Source organism: Girardinichthys multiradiatus, chromosome 21, assembly GCF_021462225.1.
Source record: "Girardinichthys multiradiatus isolate DD_20200921_A chromosome 21, DD_fGirMul_XY1, whole genome shotgun sequence".
NCBI classification, from domain to species: Eukaryota; Metazoa; Chordata; class Actinopteri; order Cyprinodontiformes; family Goodeidae; genus Girardinichthys; species Girardinichthys multiradiatus.
Window position 1 is genome coordinate 38,860,493 of NC_061813.1, and position 21,949 is coordinate 38,882,441.

At 42.7% G+C, this 21,949-nt stretch overlaps 2 protein-coding genes and 1 long non-coding RNA gene across 13 annotated transcripts in view; 2 read left to right on the forward strand and 1 right to left on the reverse strand.

Moving 5' to 3' along the window:
* Positions 1 to 357: 357 nt before the first annotated feature.
* Positions 358 to 17,074, reverse strand: LOC124858193. Its single transcript, XR_007035768.1, has 5 exons — positions 16,953 to 17,074; positions 9,959 to 10,102; positions 9,505 to 9,737; positions 562 to 780; positions 358 to 421 (listed from the first exon to the last, which is right to left on the reverse strand). It is a non-coding gene; the product is annotated as an uncharacterized LOC124858193 (long non-coding RNA).
* On the forward strand, positions 713 to 13,841 carry lipib (lipase, member Ib). 3 transcript variants are annotated; one of them, XM_047350063.1, is made up of 12 exons: positions 744 to 848; positions 1,158 to 1,297; positions 6,059 to 6,286; positions 7,766 to 8,157; positions 8,362 to 8,470; positions 8,968 to 9,069; positions 9,362 to 9,451; positions 9,539 to 9,706; positions 11,098 to 11,187; positions 11,316 to 11,424; positions 11,616 to 11,789; positions 12,157 to 13,841. In XM_047350063.1, exons 3-12 carry the CDS (start codon positions 6,235 to 6,237, stop codon positions 12,239 to 12,241), a joined length of 1,371 nt encoding a protein of 456 aa, XP_047206019.1. In that variant the 5' UTR covers positions 744 to 848; positions 1,158 to 1,297; positions 6,059 to 6,234; the 3' UTR covers positions 12,242 to 13,841. The 3 variants fall into 3 exon arrangements, with proteins under 3 accessions (XP_047206021.1, XP_047206019.1, XP_047206022.1); XM_047350065.1 differs by lacking the exon at positions 1,158 to 1,297 and having other exon boundaries at positions 713 to 848; XM_047350066.1 differs by having other exon boundaries at positions 791 to 1,297.
* LOC124858151 (ensconsin-like) overlaps positions 16,879 to 21,949 on the forward strand; it is a 31,625-nt gene continuing 26,554 nt past the window's right edge. For 2 of the 9 annotated variants that reach the window (XM_047350044.1, XM_047350048.1), the window contains exons 1-4: positions 16,879 to 17,064; positions 19,407 to 19,481; positions 19,813 to 19,866; positions 20,202 to 20,362. In XM_047350044.1, the coding sequence (XP_047206000.1) occupies positions 17,028 to 17,064; positions 19,407 to 19,481; positions 19,813 to 19,866; positions 20,202 to 20,362 (327 nt within the window). In that variant the 5' untranslated portion in view covers positions 16,879 to 17,027. The remainder of the gene's footprint in view (positions 17,065 to 19,406; positions 19,482 to 19,812; positions 19,867 to 20,201; positions 20,363 to 21,949) is intronic. The other 7 variants (XM_047350041.1, XM_047350046.1, XM_047350043.1 and 4 more) reach the window with 5 other exon arrangements.

The following is a 21,949-nucleotide window of genomic DNA, read 5'->3' on the forward strand; positions in this document are numbered from 1 at the left end:
TAGCAGAAATGGAGGGTGTGTTTGCACCTCAACCATAACTGAGCCGGTTTAGGCTAAACATGACTCCCCCTTACTCCAACCAACAGGGAGGGAGGACGGCTCCCTCCCTGGTAAACTAAGCCACTCTAACTACAAGCTTTATCATCAGCTTTATAGCATGTTGTATTCATAAAGAATAAACCACAACTGTAAACTTGAACTTTGTGTTTGTAATTTCTTGAAGCTGTAACATTTTATTTTGTATTCTTATAGAGAAAATATACAATACCTCCTTTGGATTTTACTTATGCACAACTATCGACTAATATGCACACATTTCCCTCTTTACATACACATTGTTTTTGACAGCGTTCTTACCCCATATTCAAAGACCTGAAGCTCCTCTCTATCCGGCAGCGCTGCATGGCTTTAGAGGCTGAGGCTGAGGGCGGCCCAGGCGAAGGTACCAATGCAATAACAGACCCATGCAGTCATGTTTTTTCACTTTAGAAAGTACTACACTGTTTGCTCTTCTTTTAAGACAATGAAAGCCAGTTCTGTGTTTGTAGGTTTGAAAATCACCTCTCTGTGTGTTTCAGGTGATGGTGGCTGAAGGGGTAGTGAAGACATCTCATACTTTAAAGGAGGTGACTTCGGGACTGTCTTCTGTGGCTCTCACTTCAGATCCCTGCAGTCACTGTCATCTGTGGATCATGGTCTGCTCCCTTCCCATAGAGCTCCTCGACATGATCCCTGTCCAACATCCTTAGCTCCTTATAAGGTCTCACCATCTGGGAGGCTCTGCAGGGAAGAAGGTTCAGTTTGAAAGTCATCGGACAGAAAGAGAGAAGATTCACTGAATAAAAAGCGTAAGTAACCAAACAAAGTCTGAGCCCCCAGGATTTCCATTAGTCAGTTCAGATGTTTGTGCTCTTCATATGTAACAAAACGGAGTGTTTATAAATTATTCTTTGAATACTTTATTTTTAACATGCATAAGGGTTTACTGAAATCTGAGCTTCTGCGTTTTTGCACATTAATGTCATATTAGGTAAAACTCCAACAAGTAACCTTTTGAACAGTAAACACTTTGATTTGACAGGTGAAGTTCAGGTCCAAATATTCAGCATATTTCAGTCTATGATATTTGACAATATATCCTTTAACTTGGTCAAAAGTCACAGGAGGACGACCTCAGTAGGTCACCACTTAATGGATTCTTACAAGGAAGCAGAACGCATTAAGGAAGGAAAGCTGACCTGGAGTAAACCAGCTGAACAAGAGAAGAGTCAGAGTAACAGCAGGATGATAAGAGACGGTAAAAAAGCTTTCAACACAAGATCCCTTCATCCATCCATCCATCCATCCATCCATCCATCTTATCCATCCAGCCATTTGACCTTTCTGTCTGCCTATTAATCTATCTATCCATCCAACCATCCGTCCGTCCATGTATTCATCCAGCCTTTTCTCCATCCATCAGTCGACCCATCCAACCATCTCTCATCCATCCTTCTTTCTGGTGATTGCTCAGTGTATCATCCATCCATTAGTCTTTCCATCTAACGCTTCATTCATTTCCTTTCTCCAAGATCAGGGATCACAGAAATAACTGTGCCATAAAACCAAATCTTTTACTCAGCAACACTTCAGCTCCTCCTCTGGGATACAAGGTGTTTTACAGGTCTGAAGGTTTATATAATCCTTTCAGAGAGTTCTGGATCTCCTTCCAGTGGGGTGTCCCCAGGAAACCTGCAAGCTCCAAGGGTAATTATCTTTGTTGGTTTTCTGCCAGTTGTTGCAGAGCTGGACGTTCCACCGTGAACCTGCACCAGAGGAGATCAGATAACGTAACATAACCTGAGGGATTTCAGAGCTTCATGAGGCTGTTTGAGGTCAAGAAACTCTGAAGTCTGATCTCATTTATGATCTCATGGGGAAAATCCACTTTGACCTATGTAATGTGCCAAGTCAGTTGACAGGTGAGAGGGCGTGGCTTAAAAAGGTAAGCTCTTTAACGGTGGCTGAACAGTGACCTTTCACCTGGATGCTCAGAAGGGCTGATGTAAGGATGTAAAAGCTCTGAAACAGACAAACATCAGCAATAAACATATCAGTGATGTTTAATTAAAAAAGCCAATCTTTGATCTTGCATTGAAGTGAAGAAAATAGTCTTTTGTGGGATATTCAGTTTGACGGGCAGATAGATAAAGGTAATTCACTAAAGAATTACTAAAGATCATTAAAGAAAAATATTGTTTATAATATTCTTTAACGATGCTGTTGCAGCACTTCTTCAAGCATCTGATCAGGATAACCTTTGGAGGTTATCCTGGCACATCCTGCTGGTACGAGACTCCGAGACAGATCCAGAACTCAGAGGAGGGACTTTAAATCCCCTCAGGTCTGGGAACAGTTTGGGATCCCCCAGGAGGAGGAGGAGAGTGTCGTTAGGGAGAGGAATGTCTGGGTTTCCCTCCTAAATTTGGTAAATCTGACAGAACCAGGATGGTGGGAAATGATGAATAGAGGCATTGTTATTGTAAAAACCACAATATTGACTCACCCCGACAATAAGAACCACAACTAGACAAACCAAACTCCACAGATCTGTGAACATCTTAGCCAACAATTTGTCTAACAAGCTTTTCAGTGTTTTTTATTTAATAATTAAACATTTAAAGGTTGATCAGGGATATTATGTCATGAAAGCAACTTGAGAGGCTTTAATGTTCTTGTTATTTTCCCCCAGCCTAAAATTAAAGCTTATAGGGCATCAATAATTCCTGTAGTTGATGGTAAATGTATGAGGAAATCATTCAGAAAGTCATCAGTTTATCAGATCTGCTAGTAAACAAAATGGATTCCCCACTGTGTTTTTGGGCGCATATTCAGTAGGAAAATGATCATCAGCATAGAGCTGATGTTGTAGAAAGCTCCTCTGATAACCACAGTGTGAACCTCAGTCTTCATGCTGCTTTCTGTCTCCCTCTGCTCCGCTCAGGCTCCACTTTTATTTTTCCAGCCCTGATTGTACGGTTGTAACGTCAACTCTAGCATTACTGTAAGCCTCAGCTCTCTGTAGATGGTAAATTACATGTGTTGAGTACTGGGTGGGTTGGGCTGGGTGCAGTGTGGTCAGAGTCTGTGCAGCTTTTAATAATCTTCACTGGTGTGGCTATAACCTTTATAGCACACATTATCCCAAATCATGCCCTTACTGTACGAAGGAGTGGCAGTTCACGGCCACCTATCGGTCTCCCTTGCTTCGTTAGTTTGCTAAAATAAACAAACAAATACGTAGCATAAAAACCTGTTAAACAACCTCCACATGACCCTTTAATGTTTGTCTATTAATCTCAAACATTGACAGGTTTTTCCTTTGTTTGAAAAGACTAAATCTGCTGCCCTGTTATTTGGAAACCGCCTGTTTAGGTTGTAGAAAACCAGAACCTTTTCTAAACATCCACCTGTTCTCTGCTCCAGTCTGGCAGCTGATGTTATATTAAGAAACACAACCATCGTGTATCATAAAGGGAGCAAATAATCCGGCTTCATATAAAGGTTTATAAAACGTTTCATTTCGAATGATTTTTATTCAACCAAGAAGTTTGTTTCTGACAGGAAGTGGGACGGGCATCTCTCTGACTTTACTGTACTTTTCTGATGAGAGTTTTTATCCGTTGTTAATGAAGCTGAGGCAGAAATTCAAAATAAATCCAGTTTTTTTCTTTTTGGTTTTCACACAAAAATTAATCACAAGAGCAGTTTTTTCTCTCTGTTCTGGACTACGGTGATGTTTTTTATGGTCCAGCTGCACACTCCACCTCCAACCCCCTTGATCAGGGGTGAAAGTAGTTTTACATTTTTGCCGGTACTAAAGGGCGGAGCTAGAGGGGGGGCTGGGAGGCACTGGGGGAATATCTATATATTTATGTCTATATTTATATCTATATATATATATATATATAGATGTCTATATATATATATATATATATATATGTCTATATATATATATATATATATAGATGTATATATATAATGTGTGTGTGTGTTAATTGTTACTCTCATCTGTGGCCCCCTCGAGATCTTTCTCTCTCAGCAAAGTCCAAACTCAAACTAATTAAAACATATCAATATTTTACTTTACTGTAGGCTGTCTGTATAAGGCAGAAATTAGAATCACTTGACAATATAATATTTCAATTGTTAAAGAGCTGCCATGTATGAAACAATGATAAACCATTTTCTGATGCATAACTTTCCATCTTCAGTTTCCGTCTTTTCTTTTCAACAAATAAGTTATTGTTCTCTGCTTTGTGGTCAAGATTTGATTTCATTTAAATAAAAAATATGACAGTTTGGTTGTTTTCGCGGTTTTTATTTAAAAGTCTGTAGATGTTAAGTGATTTATTGTTCGTCTTGTCCTAATACAAGCGGTGGTTTTTTATGTCTGTGCACCACCTCTGTAAAATCTCCCAGTCCATTAAATCGAACACACCTTGGCAACTGTTCTGTTTCGGACGTAAGTGCGCATGCGCTCTCGTGTATCATATGTGAAATCTGGTCGTGTTTTCGAGCTGTACTGTGTTGCTGTAATTCAGCAAAATAACATGAACCACAACTAGTTTCTCTCCCTGTGCTTTTAACTGGGGTATTTAGCAGCGAGCAGACAGACATTAAACGTAGCGGTGCTCGTTTTAAAGGCTGGCCGTTCATTAAAACCTCAAGCTCCGAGGGGAGAGAAGCAAAGCAAGAGCTTTGAGGCTCCAGCATAGCAGAACAGTTCAGAAACTATTTGGAATGAGGGGAAAAAAGCTATATTTATAAACAGATTAAGTCGTGTTTTAGACTGCCTATTGGTAGCGGATCTGACCTTTGTTTGCTCGTTAATTTTTGCAGCCATATCTGGTTCTGGATGACAGCTTCATAGCAGACAGCCGTTCTAATCCTCTTCCTGGTACTGCGTACCGACGCAGAATCTGTTAGTGGTACGCAGTACCGGACCGTACCGGCTCACTTTCACCCCTGCGCTTGATGCTGTGAATGTGCTGCCTTAAGGTCCATTAATGGAAAGCATCACTGAGTACTTCATCCAAAAACTGGCTTCGCGTTCTGTTCGTACGAAGACATCAGAACTTTTTCGTATGAAGTCATTCTACCAAATCTATCTAGATTAGCTGCTGGAGCGTCAGTTACGTTTTCACACATTCACCATCATGGCTCAGCCTACATGACCCAACTCTTCATCCAGAGCAGAGAAGATCAGCCTTCTGTTATCATTCACCTCACATCTGGAACTAACGTTTTATGCTGACATCAATGATGTCCACATTTCAGTTTTTAATAACTAATCTCTCTTTGTGATGATTTTTATTTTATTTTTTCATTTTTATTGATTTCTGCTGTACTGGAAGTATCTCAGTAGTATTGAAAATGAGGGTAAATAATAAATGAATAAAATCCTATAAAAAACCGCCAAATAATTTTTACTCATTAATTCATGGAACAATCATTTTTGGCATTACAGCAATCAAACCGCTTTTCTAACTGCTGAGCAGCTTTTTCATGTTTCCTCTGGTATTTTGATGATTTGTCTTTAGTGATGAGCTCCGAGTCTTTCGGGTTGCAAAGCCTCTTGACCATCGCCCTAATCATTCACTCCCTCCACAGATTCTCTATCAGATTTAAGTCAGGATTCTGGTTGGGCCGCTCCAAAGTTATTTCTCCCAAGCAGAAAAAATGTGTTGGTAAAATTCAAAACTTTTTTTTAAACCTAAATCTGCCAGAGGTATGAATAATTCTGGTCTGACAGCTTAATAAACAAAAACCACCCAGTTGTTCTGTTACTTCAACTCCTCATCGAAGTCAAACACCGTATCCAATGTTCTGTGTAATATTTGAATTTCATCCTTGACTATGTAAGATGTTGGACTCTCATCTCTTCACATGTGATGAAGGTGTTGGAAACTAACTGGCAGCACATTTATTCTCTACAGTGATCAAACCCTAAAGGTTCTCACGTGTTCTTTCTTCATCTCGTTTGGTAAATGGTCTCCCTTCATCTCTACTCTTCTAGAACTCCATCCTCGCAGTGTGTGAAGGCACCTCCTCCTCTCCCTCCCTCCCTAAAACTCACACCCATCCCTCCCTGGTTCCTCCAGTCCCTCCTTCAGTCTGCAGTCAGATGTTCTCTCACTCAGATCGTCTCTTTCTTTGGAACATTGCTTCTTCGTCTCCGTAGCCGAAGGAAAGATGTTGCTCTTTAGACTTCTGGGTCTGCTGGGACTCTTCATGCTCTGCAAGGGTAAGAAACTCCAACTCTGAGAGAGTTCCTGTTCTCCACAGCTTTCATCTTTAAGGCTGATTTTACATTGATTCAGTATAAAACATATAAATAGATATAAGTAGTGCATGACGAGAAGGCTTAGTGGAACAACAGATTAGTTATTGGGATCTCCATCTGTTAGGTGGTAATTAGATGATTGTGTTTGTGTCTGGAGGCTTCAGGTCAGACTCAGCCTGATGATCCTCCATGCTTTATGTCTGCGTTGGAACTGGACCCCGGTCCCACCTCTGACCCCGGCCTCATTGTTTACTAGACAGCTGTAATCAGCGGCAGCGGCCATCTTGGGGCAGGTGGTAACGGGATGAGTTGTTTTTTATAGCAGCTTGATCCTATTGAGGCCACTGTCACTCTAATGTGTGCTACTTGTAGAGCAGGAAACGCCAAATGTCACCAGCACCCGAGGCTAAATGGTTCTGTTAATGTTCCAGCAGATACGTCTCATTCAGATCCAGTAAGCTGAACAAAATATTCCCCCAAGGTGTGAAACTTACTGAAGGTAACACAGTGGTTCTGTTTACCTTCTGGCTGGTTTCTGGATTAACAAACTCTTGCGAGGTTTCAGCAATGATGGCACAAATACTTTAACTTATTCACAGCAGTGAAAACGTTGTTTTAACTTTATCAGAGGGTTGACTGAGTCGACCTCATGCAGGCACACAAGAGGCAGGTTGGTAGTCCAAGACTGACTTAATAATAGAGGCCCAATGAAACGTTAAAAACTGGGAGCAGTTAGATGGCTCGATCTAATTCAGGGAAATTATTCAGGTAGGGAGACGGGAAGCTAGAGCCGAGGGTAATGGAGTTTGCCTCGGATGCCTAGTGACGCAGCAATCAGTTTAATTATATTATACCTGGACGTCTAACCAGTGGGAGCCGAGTGCTCAAATAACACAGTAGCTTAGTTTAGCAACACACACCAAATATACAGAATTTCTCAGTGTTTCATGCATTCAAACATTAAAGGAACATGTTTCCAAACTGATGACTTATATTATATATATATTGATTTAGTGAGATTCAAATGATCAAAAGAGAAAATAATAAGTTTCTTACTGCAGCTTTACCTGGGTTAAACTAGGTTATTGATAAGAAGCAGCCATGTGGGATTATAGGTTGGGTTTGGTGTGAAACCTCCCAGTTTTACATTAAGACTTTAAAGTTCTCTCCAGTTTGACACCCGGAAATTCAAACATCCAGTTACAAAAGAAACGTACCGATGTACAAGAATCCAATCATGTAATCAGATCAATGTGTGTTATAATGGGTTCTGAGTTCAGGTGAAACACTAAACAAAAAGGAAGAATATTTTACATGTACAACAACATGTAATGAAATTATGCTTCATCTTCTTTTAGACCAGATTAGTGTCGCATCTTGCTTCATTATAGCTTCTCTGGCCTCATCTGACACCAAGTGTCTTCCATGATGTTTGTCCAGTTCAGTCTGGGACCGGGACAGAGGAGCCCTGCGACAACTTCACCGACCTGGACCTGTCCCACTGCTTCATGGGAACCAGCCTTGATGTCCGTCTGCTGCTCTACACACGCTCAAACCTGGACTGTGGCCGAGAGATCAACCACCACCACCTGTCCTCCTGTCCACTCCTGGACCTCCACCGTCCCACCGCCTTCGTCATCCACGGCTATAGGCCCACGGGAGCGCCGCCCATCTGGATCAACCATATAGTGCACCTGCTGGCTGAGCAGGAAGACATGAACATCATCGTGGTGGACTGGAACAAAGGAGCAGCCAACCTCAACTACTTCACTGCTGTGACTTACACCAGAGAGGCTGCTCTGAACCTGACGGGGTTCATCAAGACTATGCAGGTGAGACATCTACCGTCAACCAGCAGCAGATAGACATTATTAGAACCTCGTAGAGATTCTAAGATGCTGACATTTGTTGTTTTAAATTGTGAAGGCAAAGTAAGAAGGCAGCCAAGGTGGAAAATTTAGTCTTTCAACTCTGGTCACTGAAACGTAATTTAAAATATGAGGAGGAAATAATGTTGCTTGAATGTGTTTTTCCAGGAAGAAGGAGCCTCTCTGAGCTCCATTCACCTCATCGGAGTCAGCCTGGGAGCTCACCTGGCTGGATTTGTTGGAGCAAACCTGAATGGGACAATTGGTCGTATCACAGGTAAAAAAGTTAGCGTCCAAAAAGATAAGCAAATGACGCAACGGGGAAAGGAAAGAGTTCAGTTCTATTTAGTCTTTGCTGTCCATGAAAATGATCTGCAGCTTTACAAATGCTCAACATTCATGTAAATAGTTACTCTCCTCTATAGTAACCCTCTGATATGTCACTTTACTTCTTTTCTTTAATTATTTACAGTAATAAACAGTGCCTTGCAAAATAATTCATACCTTTTTTCAATTTTATTCATTTTACAACAAATTTCCATGTACTTGTTGAGATTTTATGTGACAGAGCAACACAAAGCAAAATGGTTCATGCCTTCCCAACATTTTTTTATATAACACTTTGAGATGTTTGCCATTGATTTTCATTCACCCCCCTTTACTCTGATGCTACTAAACAAAATACAACTTCAGATGTCTTCCTTGTCTAATTTAATCTGAGTCCTGATGTTACAGCAGGTCAGACTGACTATAACATCAACATCTCTGCTACAGGTTTGGACCCAGCTGGGCCCATGTTCACCAGCGCCACACCAGAAGAGAGGTTGGACCCCTCTGACGCCATGTTTGTGGACGTTCTGCACACCGACATGAACTGTGAGTCTCTAGTTCAGATGCTGACAACCAGTGTTTGGTCCTGAGGCTGAAGCTGAGTTTTGTTTCTCCTGTCAGTCAATTCCAGCACAAATACAACAAAGTTGTGTTTTTTCCCACTGAATCTATCCCAGATTCAGGCTTTTTCACTAATGACAATAAGAGCTAAGGCATGGTTTCTAATGTTTATTAAACATTACATATTGATCGGTTGCATTGGTAGATCCTTCAAACCTGAATAATGACATAATGTGAATAAAAACAGAGAGACTAGAGCAATTTTTCCTTGTGACAGCATTTGGACTCCGAGGAGCTCATGGTCACATTGATTTCTACGCCAACGGTGGATCCGACCAACCAGGATGCCCCAAAACCATCTTCTCAGGTAAAAGCCATCCGGCTCCACCGTCAGATGCTCACACAGTTATCAACACTCACCTGCTCAGCACAGGTTCATCTCCTCCTCCTGCAGGTAAATCTTACTTCGTGTGCGACCACCAGCGATCTGTGTTTTTGTTCCTGTGCGCCCTGAACCGGACCTGTCACCTCACCGGGTACCCCTGCTCCTCATATAGCCGCTTCCTGGACGGACAGTGTCTGAAGTGTGAGGCCTTCAAACCCGCCTCCTGCCCTGTGCTCGGTAGGTCCAAACTCATGCAGAGCCCGTCTGACTGGTGATGGACAATAAATGTTGAAATGTGTCATCAACATGTCTAAAGGTTACCATGTTATTGTGAATGAAAATTAAACATTGAAAAGTTGCTCTAAATTGTCTACTGATGTCTAAACATGACTGAAAAGTTTTAATTCTTCATCGAATGATCTAATGAAGTCCAGTTTGACTTACATTTGGACTGGACAAATGGACTTGAACAAGCCCGGTTTAACTGACCTAAATAGAGGCCATCCTGAAACAGCCAGAAAAGATATCCATGGACATCCTTGTTTGGAGGGAAGCGTCTCAAAGATCCACCTTAAGAAAAGTTCTTCAGAGTTTCTGATGTCTGTCCGGTTCATTTCTTGGGTTTAGGATCTCCTTTAAAACAACCAAACAGCTCAACATCAGATAATATTTTAACCTTGTGTTTTCAAACCTTTAAAAACAGGTAAACTGCCGAACAGAAGTACATACTTCGATTCTTTATTTCTTTTTATAAATAAAAAAATCTGTAATCTAATTTTTTCCCAGTTCTTCTCAGATTGGATGAAGAATATCTATGATTATCAATTTTCAAGTCTTGCTGCAGATTCTCTGTTGAATTTAGGTCTGGACTTTGACTAGACCTCTCTAACACATGAATCTGCTTTGATCTAAACCATTCATTGTATCTGTGGCTGTATGTTTAGGGGGGTCGTCCTGGTGGAAGGTGAACCTTGACCCCAGTATCCAGTCTCCTGCAGCTTCTAATGGATTTTCTTCCAGGATTGTTCTGGATTGAGCTCCATCATCTCCACATCGACTCTGTCGACATCCACTGTGTCTACTTAAGGAAAGCAAAGACCTCCCCATACTCCATGACGCTGCCACCACCATTTCAAACACCTTCTGTTTGCTTGACCAAAACGTCTAGTATGGTTCTCAGCTGACCAGACCTCCTTCCACATGTTGACTGTGTTCTGGACGTACCTCGGGTCAAACTGCAAACAGGACTTGCTAAGGCTTCCTCCTTGCTACTCTTTCATAAAGGCCAGATTTGTAGGCCTAATTGCTGTTCAGTCGGCTGATTGTCCCACCTGAGCTGTGAGCTCCTCCAAAGTTACCGTGAGCCTCTTGGCTGCTTCTATGATTAATTCTCTCTTTGCCCAGCCTGTCAGTTTAGGAGGACGGCCATGTCTTATCCTCAGTTTTTATCCCTGACCTGTCAGGGTCACATACAGCTATGTGTTGGTTTATCACATGGAATCACAATAAAAACATTGAAGTTTGGGGTTGTAACCTGACAAAATATGCAAAAGCTCAAGGGGTATGAATACTTTTGCAAGGCACTGCAAAACACTGAAACTGACCCTAAACCCGATTTTTGCCTGCAGGCTACAACGTCAGCCTGTGGAGAGATGCTCTAGTGAAGCTTGGACAGACCAAGGTCTTCTTCAGCACCACCGCCACCCTGCCCTACCAGAGTGAGTCTGCTGCACACTTTCTCACAACCTCACGCTGCACCTGAAGTAAATAAAGTCCTGGAAGAATCTGATGGAAAGGTCAATAATTTGGCTGAACTGTAACACTCTCTACTTCCTGTGGGTGGCAGAGCTAAGCTACAGAGTGGACATGGTGACATGGAACCAGTACCTGCGCTGGGGGGTTGTCTACATCCGTCTGCACAGCGGCAGGAACTCTACAGAGGCCCGGATAGACCAGTGAGTCCGATTACTGTCTATTACAGCATGAGTCATCCAAAGAGCAGAGGGTTAAAGACTCCAGGAAATCGAAATAAAAACATTTAATTGGACCAAGACTTAGTCAGACCTCTATGAACACACCAGTTGGACTCAGATTCACATTAATTAACAAGTTAGTATTAAAATTTAATGTTTATCCTTTCTGGCAGTAAGCTCCTGCGGTTAGAGCAGTACACCTCCACTCGCCTGCTGGCCCAGTTCGACGAGGACCTGCAGCAGGTCCAGAAGATCTCCCTGAGGATCAACACGGGGAATATCATCGGCCCTCGTTACAAAATCAGGCTGCTGAGAATTCGCTTCACACCGTTGGAGCGTCCCGACAGGTCAGAGGTCACCGGAGTCACCTCATGTGTTCACTCTTTTTAGACATTTTAACAGTTATAAAATATAATACAGCAAAAAACCTGCATTTGTTAATGATAAAAAGGCATTTATAAGGTGATCTTAGGGATGCTGCTGATGGTCTGTTTTCTAAACGGTGACACTGTCAGGTTCTGCTGCGTCGTAGTTCTCAGTTTCCTTTTTTCAAATTTCATTAAAGCATTATCTCTAGAACTTCTAAAAGCATAGACTGGACTGACAGAGAAAGAGTTAAATAATTCAAACTAATGAAAAGCCTGAGGTGATGCCTGGATTCAGGGAGATAGGAACAGTTTTATACAGTTTGTTTTATATTTGGTCTCCCAACAGGCCAGTGTTGTGTCGTTTTGACATCATCATGGAGGAGAACATGGAGGTGGCCTTCAGACCTCTGCCTTGTGAGTCTCGACTCTAACGTTGAGACTGAAACCGGAGTCCCAGCTGCATTCAGGTTGCTACAGGATCTCCAGCCTCCATCAACCTCCACACAAAGCTCCAGCAGAACCAACAGACTCATCACTGAAGACCAGCTGCTGCTGTGGATTACTCCTGGTTATCAGAACCAGGAGCTGGAGGGTCAAAGTTGAGAACAGGAGGTGACAGATCAGAGGTTCTGCTGAGACAGAGACTCTTTAGTCGACTTGATGAAGCTCAGTGGTGATTTTTCCAGTCAGCTTCAGCTCATCTGGAAACGTTCAGTTTTTAGAGCAAAACAAAACTCATTTCAGCTGCATCATATTTCAGTCTGTTTTTTAACAATGGAGATGCATTTAATGAGGAGGACTGACAGGAATCCATTCTAACCATTATATCTGCCTAAGAAATAATTACATATTCATTATATTGATGCAGCCTGTTCATTGACTAAGCCATATTTTGGTTCCTAGCAGCCAGACTTTATTATCTTTTAAAGTGGTCTTGATAAATATCTCTGAAGACTTTCTGAGGGTCTTTCAAAGTTCTTCTGTGTCTACTGGCTGCTTTTTACTTCCTTAACTTCGACCTATGAGTCATTCAGGGACGCCTAAACTCAAAGAATGAAACTGTTTTGTGTCGATGCAGAGAAGACAAATGGATCTGTAGACAGTTTGATACCAACAGCTCGTCACAAAGATGAAAACATCTATAGCAATGTTCAGCTAGCTCCATCCTTGCTAGTGACCGGCCCGTTGGAAAATCACAAATCCCTTCTTTTCCGTTCAGTGAACTCATCTCTTCAGTGCAGAAGTTGTTACTGTGGGAAGAAACCTCTAGGTTAGCTATTTTTAGTAACTGTGAGATGTTTAAAGGTGAAGTGGAAGGAGAAACAAACGTTGCAGGAAGTTAAAATGGTGCAGGGATGTCAGCTGTTCATTCAGGTTGGAACGATAGTGAGTTAGACTTTGCTGTGTGACATTTTGTCTATTTGGTGAAAAATAGCAGATAAAGCCGAGCCAAACTTCAGCAGGTTAACTTCCTCTGGAGCTTTCTGGGTCTGTCAGTTTTTAAACATGTCATCAGGAGTGAAAAGGCTGTGTACTCTCTAGGGAATAGATGCAGAGATCACTGTTTATACTTAGTAATTATACACTAACTGTTAATTACTAATGACTAAAAATATTAATATGGTGCATCTCTTGTTCTAGCTTCTCCAATACAATCTAAACTAAATAATACTAAGATCTCCTCATCTTCTTGACGTCTTCACTCTTAACTCTTTGTTTTCAGATTGCCATGGTTGTATTTGAAGTCATGTTGGTCTTTATCATCTGAAACCTTCATGTTCAGATGAGTTTCTGTGCCTTTTTTCCAGCAGCTATGACTATTTTTAATCTGCAGCTCCCTTTGTAGACGAGAGTTCATATAAATCACGGTATCCATCAGAGGAAGGTTGCAGCTGCCGGTCCAACATCACCGCTGCAGCATCCTGTTATCCTACAACGCTGCAGGGGTCTATTTCTCGCTGAATGTGGCTGTGGACCAACTGAGCAGCAAATACAGATTATTTTCTGTGCAATAAAAAACATTCCTGGCAACTGTTTTCTGTGCAATATTTTTTAATCACAATCTGAAAAACGTTCAGTTTGTCTTGCTGTGAAGTAAACTGATCTCACTGGTTGGAGAAATAAAGTTGAACTTTGTTGAGATGTTTCTAGGTTGTCAGTTTGATATCACCTCACCTCCAGAAAACATTTATACAAAGTTTGGCTCATTAGGAAAATTGCTCAAAACCATCATTCCTGTTAGATCTTTGGTTTAGTTTTGACCTGAAAAAAAACAGGAATTTACTTTACGTTTTGTCCTAATCGGAAAAATCCAGTCAGTTTGAAACATGGATATTCAAATGAACATGTCAATACATTTTCCTGAATTTAACCGAATTAATTTAGATCCTTCAGAAGCAACTAAGCTACACCATTCATCACCAGCTGGTAGAAACACAGCGACGACTTATTTAGATACAGTTACATTCACAAACATTACAGAAAAGGAGCCTGATGTTAACCTTCTGCAGAGGCGATGTCCCTTTCTCTGCACTCAAACATCCTCATCCACCTATTACAACCCAGCCCACTCTGAGAATCTGATCTAAACATCCTGAGGTAGAAGATTACCTTCTGATTTAAGACCAGAGTCCAGCTTAGGATCACTCATTTTATTAAAAGTTTAGAAACTGTGTTGATTCCTGCTGGATCTAAAACTGAACAAGCTGTATTAGTGTGTGTGTGTGAGACCCTTGGTCAAATTTGGGTTTAAATGGATAAATAAATACTAACAAAACATATTTAACCCAGTAAAAGATACATACATTTGTGAGTTTATAACAACTACTTTTTTAACAGGTTGACAACAAAAGTTGAAATTTTTTTGATATGGATGATGTGGCTTCTTGCCCAGGGTGGCATGTCGTACGGGGTGCCCAATGGATTTGGAGTGTTTTTTATATTAAATGCACATTTAGAACGGTTAGGCCTTTACTGGATTATTGTACATTAGACAGTCATTCTTTAAAACACAATTTGAGATTCTATTTGTAAAAACATAAAAACAATTAGTATTTTAGCCTTATGCCTACCATCTTATATTGAGACCAGTAGGAAGCATATAGATTGGTCAAACCTGGATTGAATTTTTTTTATAGATGTTCTAAAAAGAAAGAGTTTGTGATTTGTGACATCTTTGTTTTATGAAAAATGTTTAAAAAGTGAATTCTTTGTTTTACTAAAACACCGTTGAAATCTAAGCATCCGGGGATTGGGCCGCCGAGGTCTCCACCTTCGTCCGCCGCCCAATCTTCTTTGCACCGGTCCCTCACGGTTCCCCCTGCAGGTGGTGGGCCCACTGGGGGATGGTCTCGCGTCTCTTGTTCGGGCTTGGCCCGAGAGGAGCCAGTTGAGGTGGCTTGGGCATCTATACCGGATGCCTCCTGGACGCCTTCCTCGGGAGGTGTTCCAGGCACGTCCCACCGGGAGGAGACCCAGGGGACGGCCCAGGACACGCTGGAGGGACTATGTCTCTTGGCTGTCCTGGGAACGCCTTGGGCTCCCCCCGGAGGAGGTGTCTGGGGAAAGGGACGTCTGGGCGTCTCTGCTGAGTCTGCTGCCCCCGCGACCCGGTCCCGGATAAAGCGGAAGACAACGAGCGAGCGAGCGACCGTTGAAATCTACCTCCACCTATATGGCAGAATGGGCTTCGTTTGGAGCTACGGCATTTGTGTGGTTGTGTTGGGGGCCCCAGAAGTAGGCACTTTCCCTGGGACCCATTTTGGCAAGAACCACCACTGCATACAGCTTATTATTAGTTGTAGACCTAATTCTAGTGTTTATAAAAATATAATCAGGACTTTGTCATATGCATAATTTAAGCATTTATCCCATAGTTGCTTCATATCACCATTTACATTTACATGTGTTTTTGCTGTGTAGGAGTTGACTTGTACCTTTTGGATTTTTTTAAATATATGTTTAATTTTTTTCCCATCTTCTGCAGCCAACACCTTTTAACTTTCTCAGGGTCTGGAAATAAGAAAAAAAAAACCATTTTTTGTAGTTTATATAACATGTTTGAGAACTCATTATATCAAGTATTTGTGAAAAGTCTTGTATCGGTTTGTTATTTAGCTAAACCAGCCGTGTTTGACATATGTGATCACCAGAGATGGTTAAAGTTGTCTTTGTTATTGTCTCTGTGGGTTTTTTAAAAAGTCTCTGGCGGTTATTTTAAGCGCTGCCATCAGTTGTGACTCATTAAACGTGTGTGTGACCAGAGAAAGCTGCACTGACCCATATTACAGCTGCCAGCCTCAGTTTGTAATAACTGTGACGTAACACCGCCGCTGGGGGCCTGCTTGTGCCTGGCACGTGCGCGCTGAAACGAGCCACTGGTTTGGTGGGCGCGTGAGGAGGACAGACGAAGAAGAAGAAAGGGGGCGGTGCTTTATTTTAAGGCGCTAGAAATCCTTATTTTTATTTTCTGTAAAGTTTAGATATTTCTACTTATTGTTTGTATGCTGAGGGCTTTAGCCGGAAGTCAAATTCCTTGTTTGTTCGCACAATCTTGGCCAATAAAGCTGATTGATTGTGAAAACCGCGCTTCTCAACCTAAAACTACTTTATGTTGCACACAGTTGTTTCAGGTGTTTTATCTTCGTAGAAAACGGTTTATCCTTCCGCCACGCAGTTTGGGCCCCTGTCCCTCTACCTGGTTGCTAGGAGACGCAGTGCAGCGTGAGCTTGCGCATTAATATGTAAATTGGCCAAATGGTGAAGCGGTCACAGGTTCGAAACTGACGAAACATTTAATTACAAAAATACGATATTTTCTCTTTTTGTTCACTATTAGAACACATTACCCCATTTATTGGCTAAAATGGCTATTTATAGTGTTTAAACTGGATTCTAGATATACTCTACATATTTAATACATAAAAATTAAAAACAGTGGTTAGCTTAATTAGGAACAGTTAGCTTATTTAGCTTCAGACAAAAGGCGTTAAATGTGGTTAAAATGTAATAATATTTGTTTAGGCTTAGAAAACGGCGTACAGGGTTAAATAGAGGTAATGTTTGACAGCAACCCCTCCCTTCTCTGCCTCTCTCCTCTCCTCTCCCAGCATCTGTGGTATCCTCCGTATTTTTCCCACTCACCGTGTCGGTCGAACCGGACCGGATCTGTTCAACGAATTTCCTTCTCCTGTCTGGTTCCTTTAGATCAGATATTCGATGGCCCAGGTGGTTCAGACGCGTGTTGACATGACAGGTAAGGCTACTTGTGCTTGGCTGCGTTTTTTACATGTTGCTAAAGGCAACTGTCTATACGCGTGTTTGTATTTATGAGGAAATATTAGCAGAACTTATTTACAAAGGAACCTGGGCTGGCTGGGAAAATACAGTTCTGATATTAGAGTATCAAAATATATTCAGCTATGAAGAAAAAGCCACATGTATTGCATTGATAATACATTAGGTATTTATATTGTTTTAATGAATCCATTACTGTAGCAGAGACCAAATCATTTCCAGCCCCGTTTATTGTGTAAAATGTTCAGAATTAGTATCTGATAAATGCGTTTGGGTTCGGAACCACATTGGTAATCCTTGATCCAATTATTTTTATTTTTGCTATGTGAAATCTGTGCTGTTGAAATATATGTGCACCAATCAGGCATAACATTATGACCTGGTGAAATTAGTAACTGATGCGGTTGGGATATATTAAATAGCAAGAGGACATTTTATCATCAAGGCTGATGGGTTAGAAGCAGGAAAGATGGGTAGGAGACTGGATAGACCATCTCTAAAAAAGGAGCTCTTGTGGCATGTTGATGATATAAGTTTAATTCAGTTCAAAAATACTTTTATTAATCCCAAAGGGAAATGAAATGTTGTAGCCTATATAATGCTGATGGCTGTGGGCAGGAAGGATCTCCTGTAGAGGTCTGTCTTAAAGCAGATCTGAAGAAGCCTCTGACTGAAGACACTGTTGTTGCACGACAAGAGGATGCTCAGGGTTCTCCATAATGTTCTTCATTTTATGAAGAATCTTTGCACAGTGATCTCCAGAGGTTCCAGGCGAGTCCCCAGAACAGAGCCAGCATTGCCGTCCCTGGCTCTGATGCCGCTACCCCAACAGATGATGACAGAAGAGATCACACTTTCCACAACAGACTTTTAGAGTCTATGCAGGCGCTAGCTGCAAACACTGAAGGACCTACACCTCCTCAGTCTCCTCTGTTTCTTCTTGTAGACGGCCGCACTGTCGTGTCTCCACTCCAGTCTGTTGTTCAGGTGATCAAGGTATTTATACTCCTCCGCTGCATCCACTTCTTCTCCAATGATGGAAATAGTGTTTGACTTTTTCCTGTGTCTCTTGAACTCTACAATCATCTCCTTTGTTTTGTTCACATTCAAGATAAGGTGATTGTTTCCAGACGATGCATCAAAGCGACGCACCAGCTCCCTGTACTCAGATTCTTGTCCATCTCTGATACATCCATTGACTACAGAGACATCTCATCATTTCTGCAGATGCAGAACTCTGTCTACAGTCATCAAGGTGGTCCAAGGAAGGAACAGCGATAGAAGAAAGATGTCATAATATACAGTGCTTAGTAGCTTGTTACATATGGTGTTGTGTAGCTCCAGACCTGTGAGGATGCACATGTTGATCGCTGAGGGCAGTGGTCTCTTTCAGCAGGATAATAAACCCTGCTACAAAGGAAAACAATATTCAGGAATGGTTTGAGGACAGTAACAAGCCTGAGGTGTTGATCTAGATTCCAGATCCCCACATCTCAATACAGTCAAGTCTCTGTGGGTTCTGTTGGATGGATAGTCCAATCCACTGGGGCCCTACTGCACATCTTACAAGACTTAATGGATCTGTTGCTAAAATCTTGGTGTCAGATGTTGTGAATTGGCGCTATATAAATAAAACTGAATTGCATTGAATAGATACCACAGCACAAATTCAGGGATCTGGTGTCCTCTGGTCGGGTTCAGGGCTGTTATGGTAACAAGGGACGGACTAGCTAACTAACAGGCATGTGCTAATATTATTATGTCTAAACAGAGTAAATTTATAACTGGCATTTTTATGTAAAGCACTATATCCAGTAATTAAGAAGCTTATTATAAAATAAGACCATAGCAGTAATTATGTAAATATTTCACAGTTATGTAATTTCGTCCTGCGATTAATTAAAGTAGAACTAGAACCGGTTTGGAACTGAGCTGGGATCTGCATATCTGATGACTGCGCTGAGAAGCTTTTTTTAGCTGTTTGTGAGCGCGGCTCCATCTGTCGATTGACGTCTTCTGGCTGATTTCATGTCAGTTTGAAAGACTGAATGAGGAAAGGACAACAGGGCGAGGCCTGAAGGTTACGCTCCGAAGGTCTTGCAAGACAGCTAAACCTGACCCTTGACCCCAACCCCGACACACTGACTGACAGCAGATTTTTATTTGACTAGTGGATTTTTTTTAACCTCTTCTGCATCAGTAGATACAGGAGTCACATTTCATGTTACGGCTTTAAGTTTTTAGCTGTATCTCAGCCTCTTGGACAGCGTAACATGAATGATGTGTTACTCTGATTCACAGCTTTGGTTCCTCCTCCTGCACCACTGCACAGCAGGAGGCAAGCATCTCCTGCTCAGTCACCTTCCAGTCCCACAGGTAAACATCCCATTAAATTCTACTGTTTCATGTACTTTTTGCTTCATTTTAATGTAAGTAAAACTTACACAGTTACTAAATGTGACTCTAAGTTTGCCTGAGATAATTTGTTTTATTGATGTCATTTAACTGAGAGAGACATTGTTTTTACTGTTAAAGTTGTGATTCAAATCAATCAGATTAAAGCTAATCTGACACCAGATTTATGCATAGTGCACGTAAATGGTTACACAGATAATAACAATAAATAACAATAAAATGTGAAGTATGCGTGTAATACCTTGCAGGATGTGAAACTAATCTGTATTTATGTTCTTTCATGTGTCTCAAGGCTCTCGGCTGAATTTATCTAAAGAACGACAAGAGGACAGGCAGAAAACACAAGGTATGCTCATTTCTCCAGCAGGGGGCGCTCTGCAGGAACAGCTGTCTCTTCCATGCACTGACTCTAAAACACGGAGGCTCAAGGAAAAAAGATCAAGTTTAGAATTTATTTATATTTATATATTTACTCAAATCCTCTTTATCAAAAGTCCTGAAGAAAATGTTAACTGGTAGCAACCCCTTTTAGCTCCAGTTTTGTACATTTTTGCATTTTTTCACCAATTTAATGCCAGACAAGAGCATAAAGGCAGTTTTTTAGTCAAATTGTCCCAAAAATTAGCACATTTGGAAAATAACAATAATGTGTTTATTTTTGTTTTTCTCGGTTGCCATCAGAGCTGTCGCTGGTGCTGCAGGATAAAGAGCGGCGCGCGCAGCAGCAGCTGGAGCGCTGTGCCGAGGAGCGAGGGAGGAAGCTGGAGCAACAGAGGAGGAAGGAGCAGCAGCGCCGGGCAGCAGCCGAGGAGAAGAGACGGCTGCAGAAAGATGCAGAAAAGGTCAGAAACCTGATGATGATGATGATGATGATGATGATGATGATAGTGCTTTATTTAAATGTTCAAATTATGCAAACAAAACAGCTCGAATATGTAACCTCTGCAATCCTTCCATCATCCATCCATCCACCCCTCCCTCCCTCCATCCATCCATCCATCCACCCCTCCCTCCATCCATCCACCCCTCCATCCATCCCTCCCTCCATCCATCCTTCCCTCCCTCCATCCATCCATGCCTCCCTCCATCCATCCATCCCTCCCTCCATCCATCCCTCCCTCCATCCATCCATGCCTCCCTCCATCCATCCATCCCTCCCTCCTTCCCTCCCTCCATCCATCCCTCCATCCTTCCCTCCCTCCATCCCTCCCTCCATCCATCCATCCCTCCATCCTTCCCTCCATCCATCCATCCCTCCATCCATCCTTCCTCCATCCATCCATCCCTCCATCCATCCATCCTTCCTCCATCCTTCCCTCCATCCATCCATGCCTCCCTCCCTCCTTCCCTCCCTCCATCCATCCCTCCATCCATCCATCCCTCCATCCATCCTTCCTCCATCCATCCATCCCTCCATCCATCCTTCCTCCATCCATCCTTCCCTCCCTCCATCCATCCATGCCTCCCTCCATCCATCCATCCCTCCATCCATCCATCCTTCCTCCATCCTTCCCTCCCTCCATCCATCCCTCCCTCCATCCATCCATGCCTCCCTCCCTCCTTCCCTCCCTCCATCCCTCCCTCCATCCATCCATCCATCCATCCTTCCCTCCCTCCATCCATCCCTCCATCCATCCTTCCTCCATCCATCCATCCCTCCATCCTTCCCTCCCTCCATCCATCCCTCCATCCATCCATCCCTCCATCCATCCTTCCTCCATCCATCCATCCCTCCATCCTTCCCTCCCTCCATCCATCCATCCCTCCATCCATCCATCCCTCCATCCATCCTTCCTCCATCCATCCATCCCTCCCTCCATCCATCCCTCCATCCTTCCCTCCCTCCCTCCATCCATCCATCCCTCCATCCTTCCCTCCCTCCATCCATCCCTCCATCCATCCATCCATCCATCCTTCCTCCATCCATCCCTCCCTCCATCCATCCATCCATCCCTCCCTCCATCCATCCCTCCCTCCATCCATCCATCCCTACCTCCATCCATCCCTCCCTCCATCCATCCATCCATCCATCCTTCCCTCCCTCCCTCCATCCCTCCCTCCATCCATCCATCCCTCCATCCATCCTTCCCTCCATCCCTCCCTCCATCCATCCTTCCCTCCATCCATCCCTCCCTCCATCCATCCATCCATCCATCCATCCCTCCCTCCATCCCTCCCTCCATCCCTCCATCCATCCCTCCCTCCATCCCTCCATCCATCCCTCCCTCCATCCATCCCTCCATCCATCCCTCCCTCCATCCATCCTTCCCTCCATCCATCCCTCCCTCCCTCCATCCCTCCCTCCATCCATCCATCCCTCCCTCCATCCATCCCTCCCTCCATCCCTCCCTCCATCCCTCCATCCATCCCTCCCTCCATCCCTCCCTCCATCCATCCTTCCCTCCATCCATCCCTCCCTCCATCCCTCC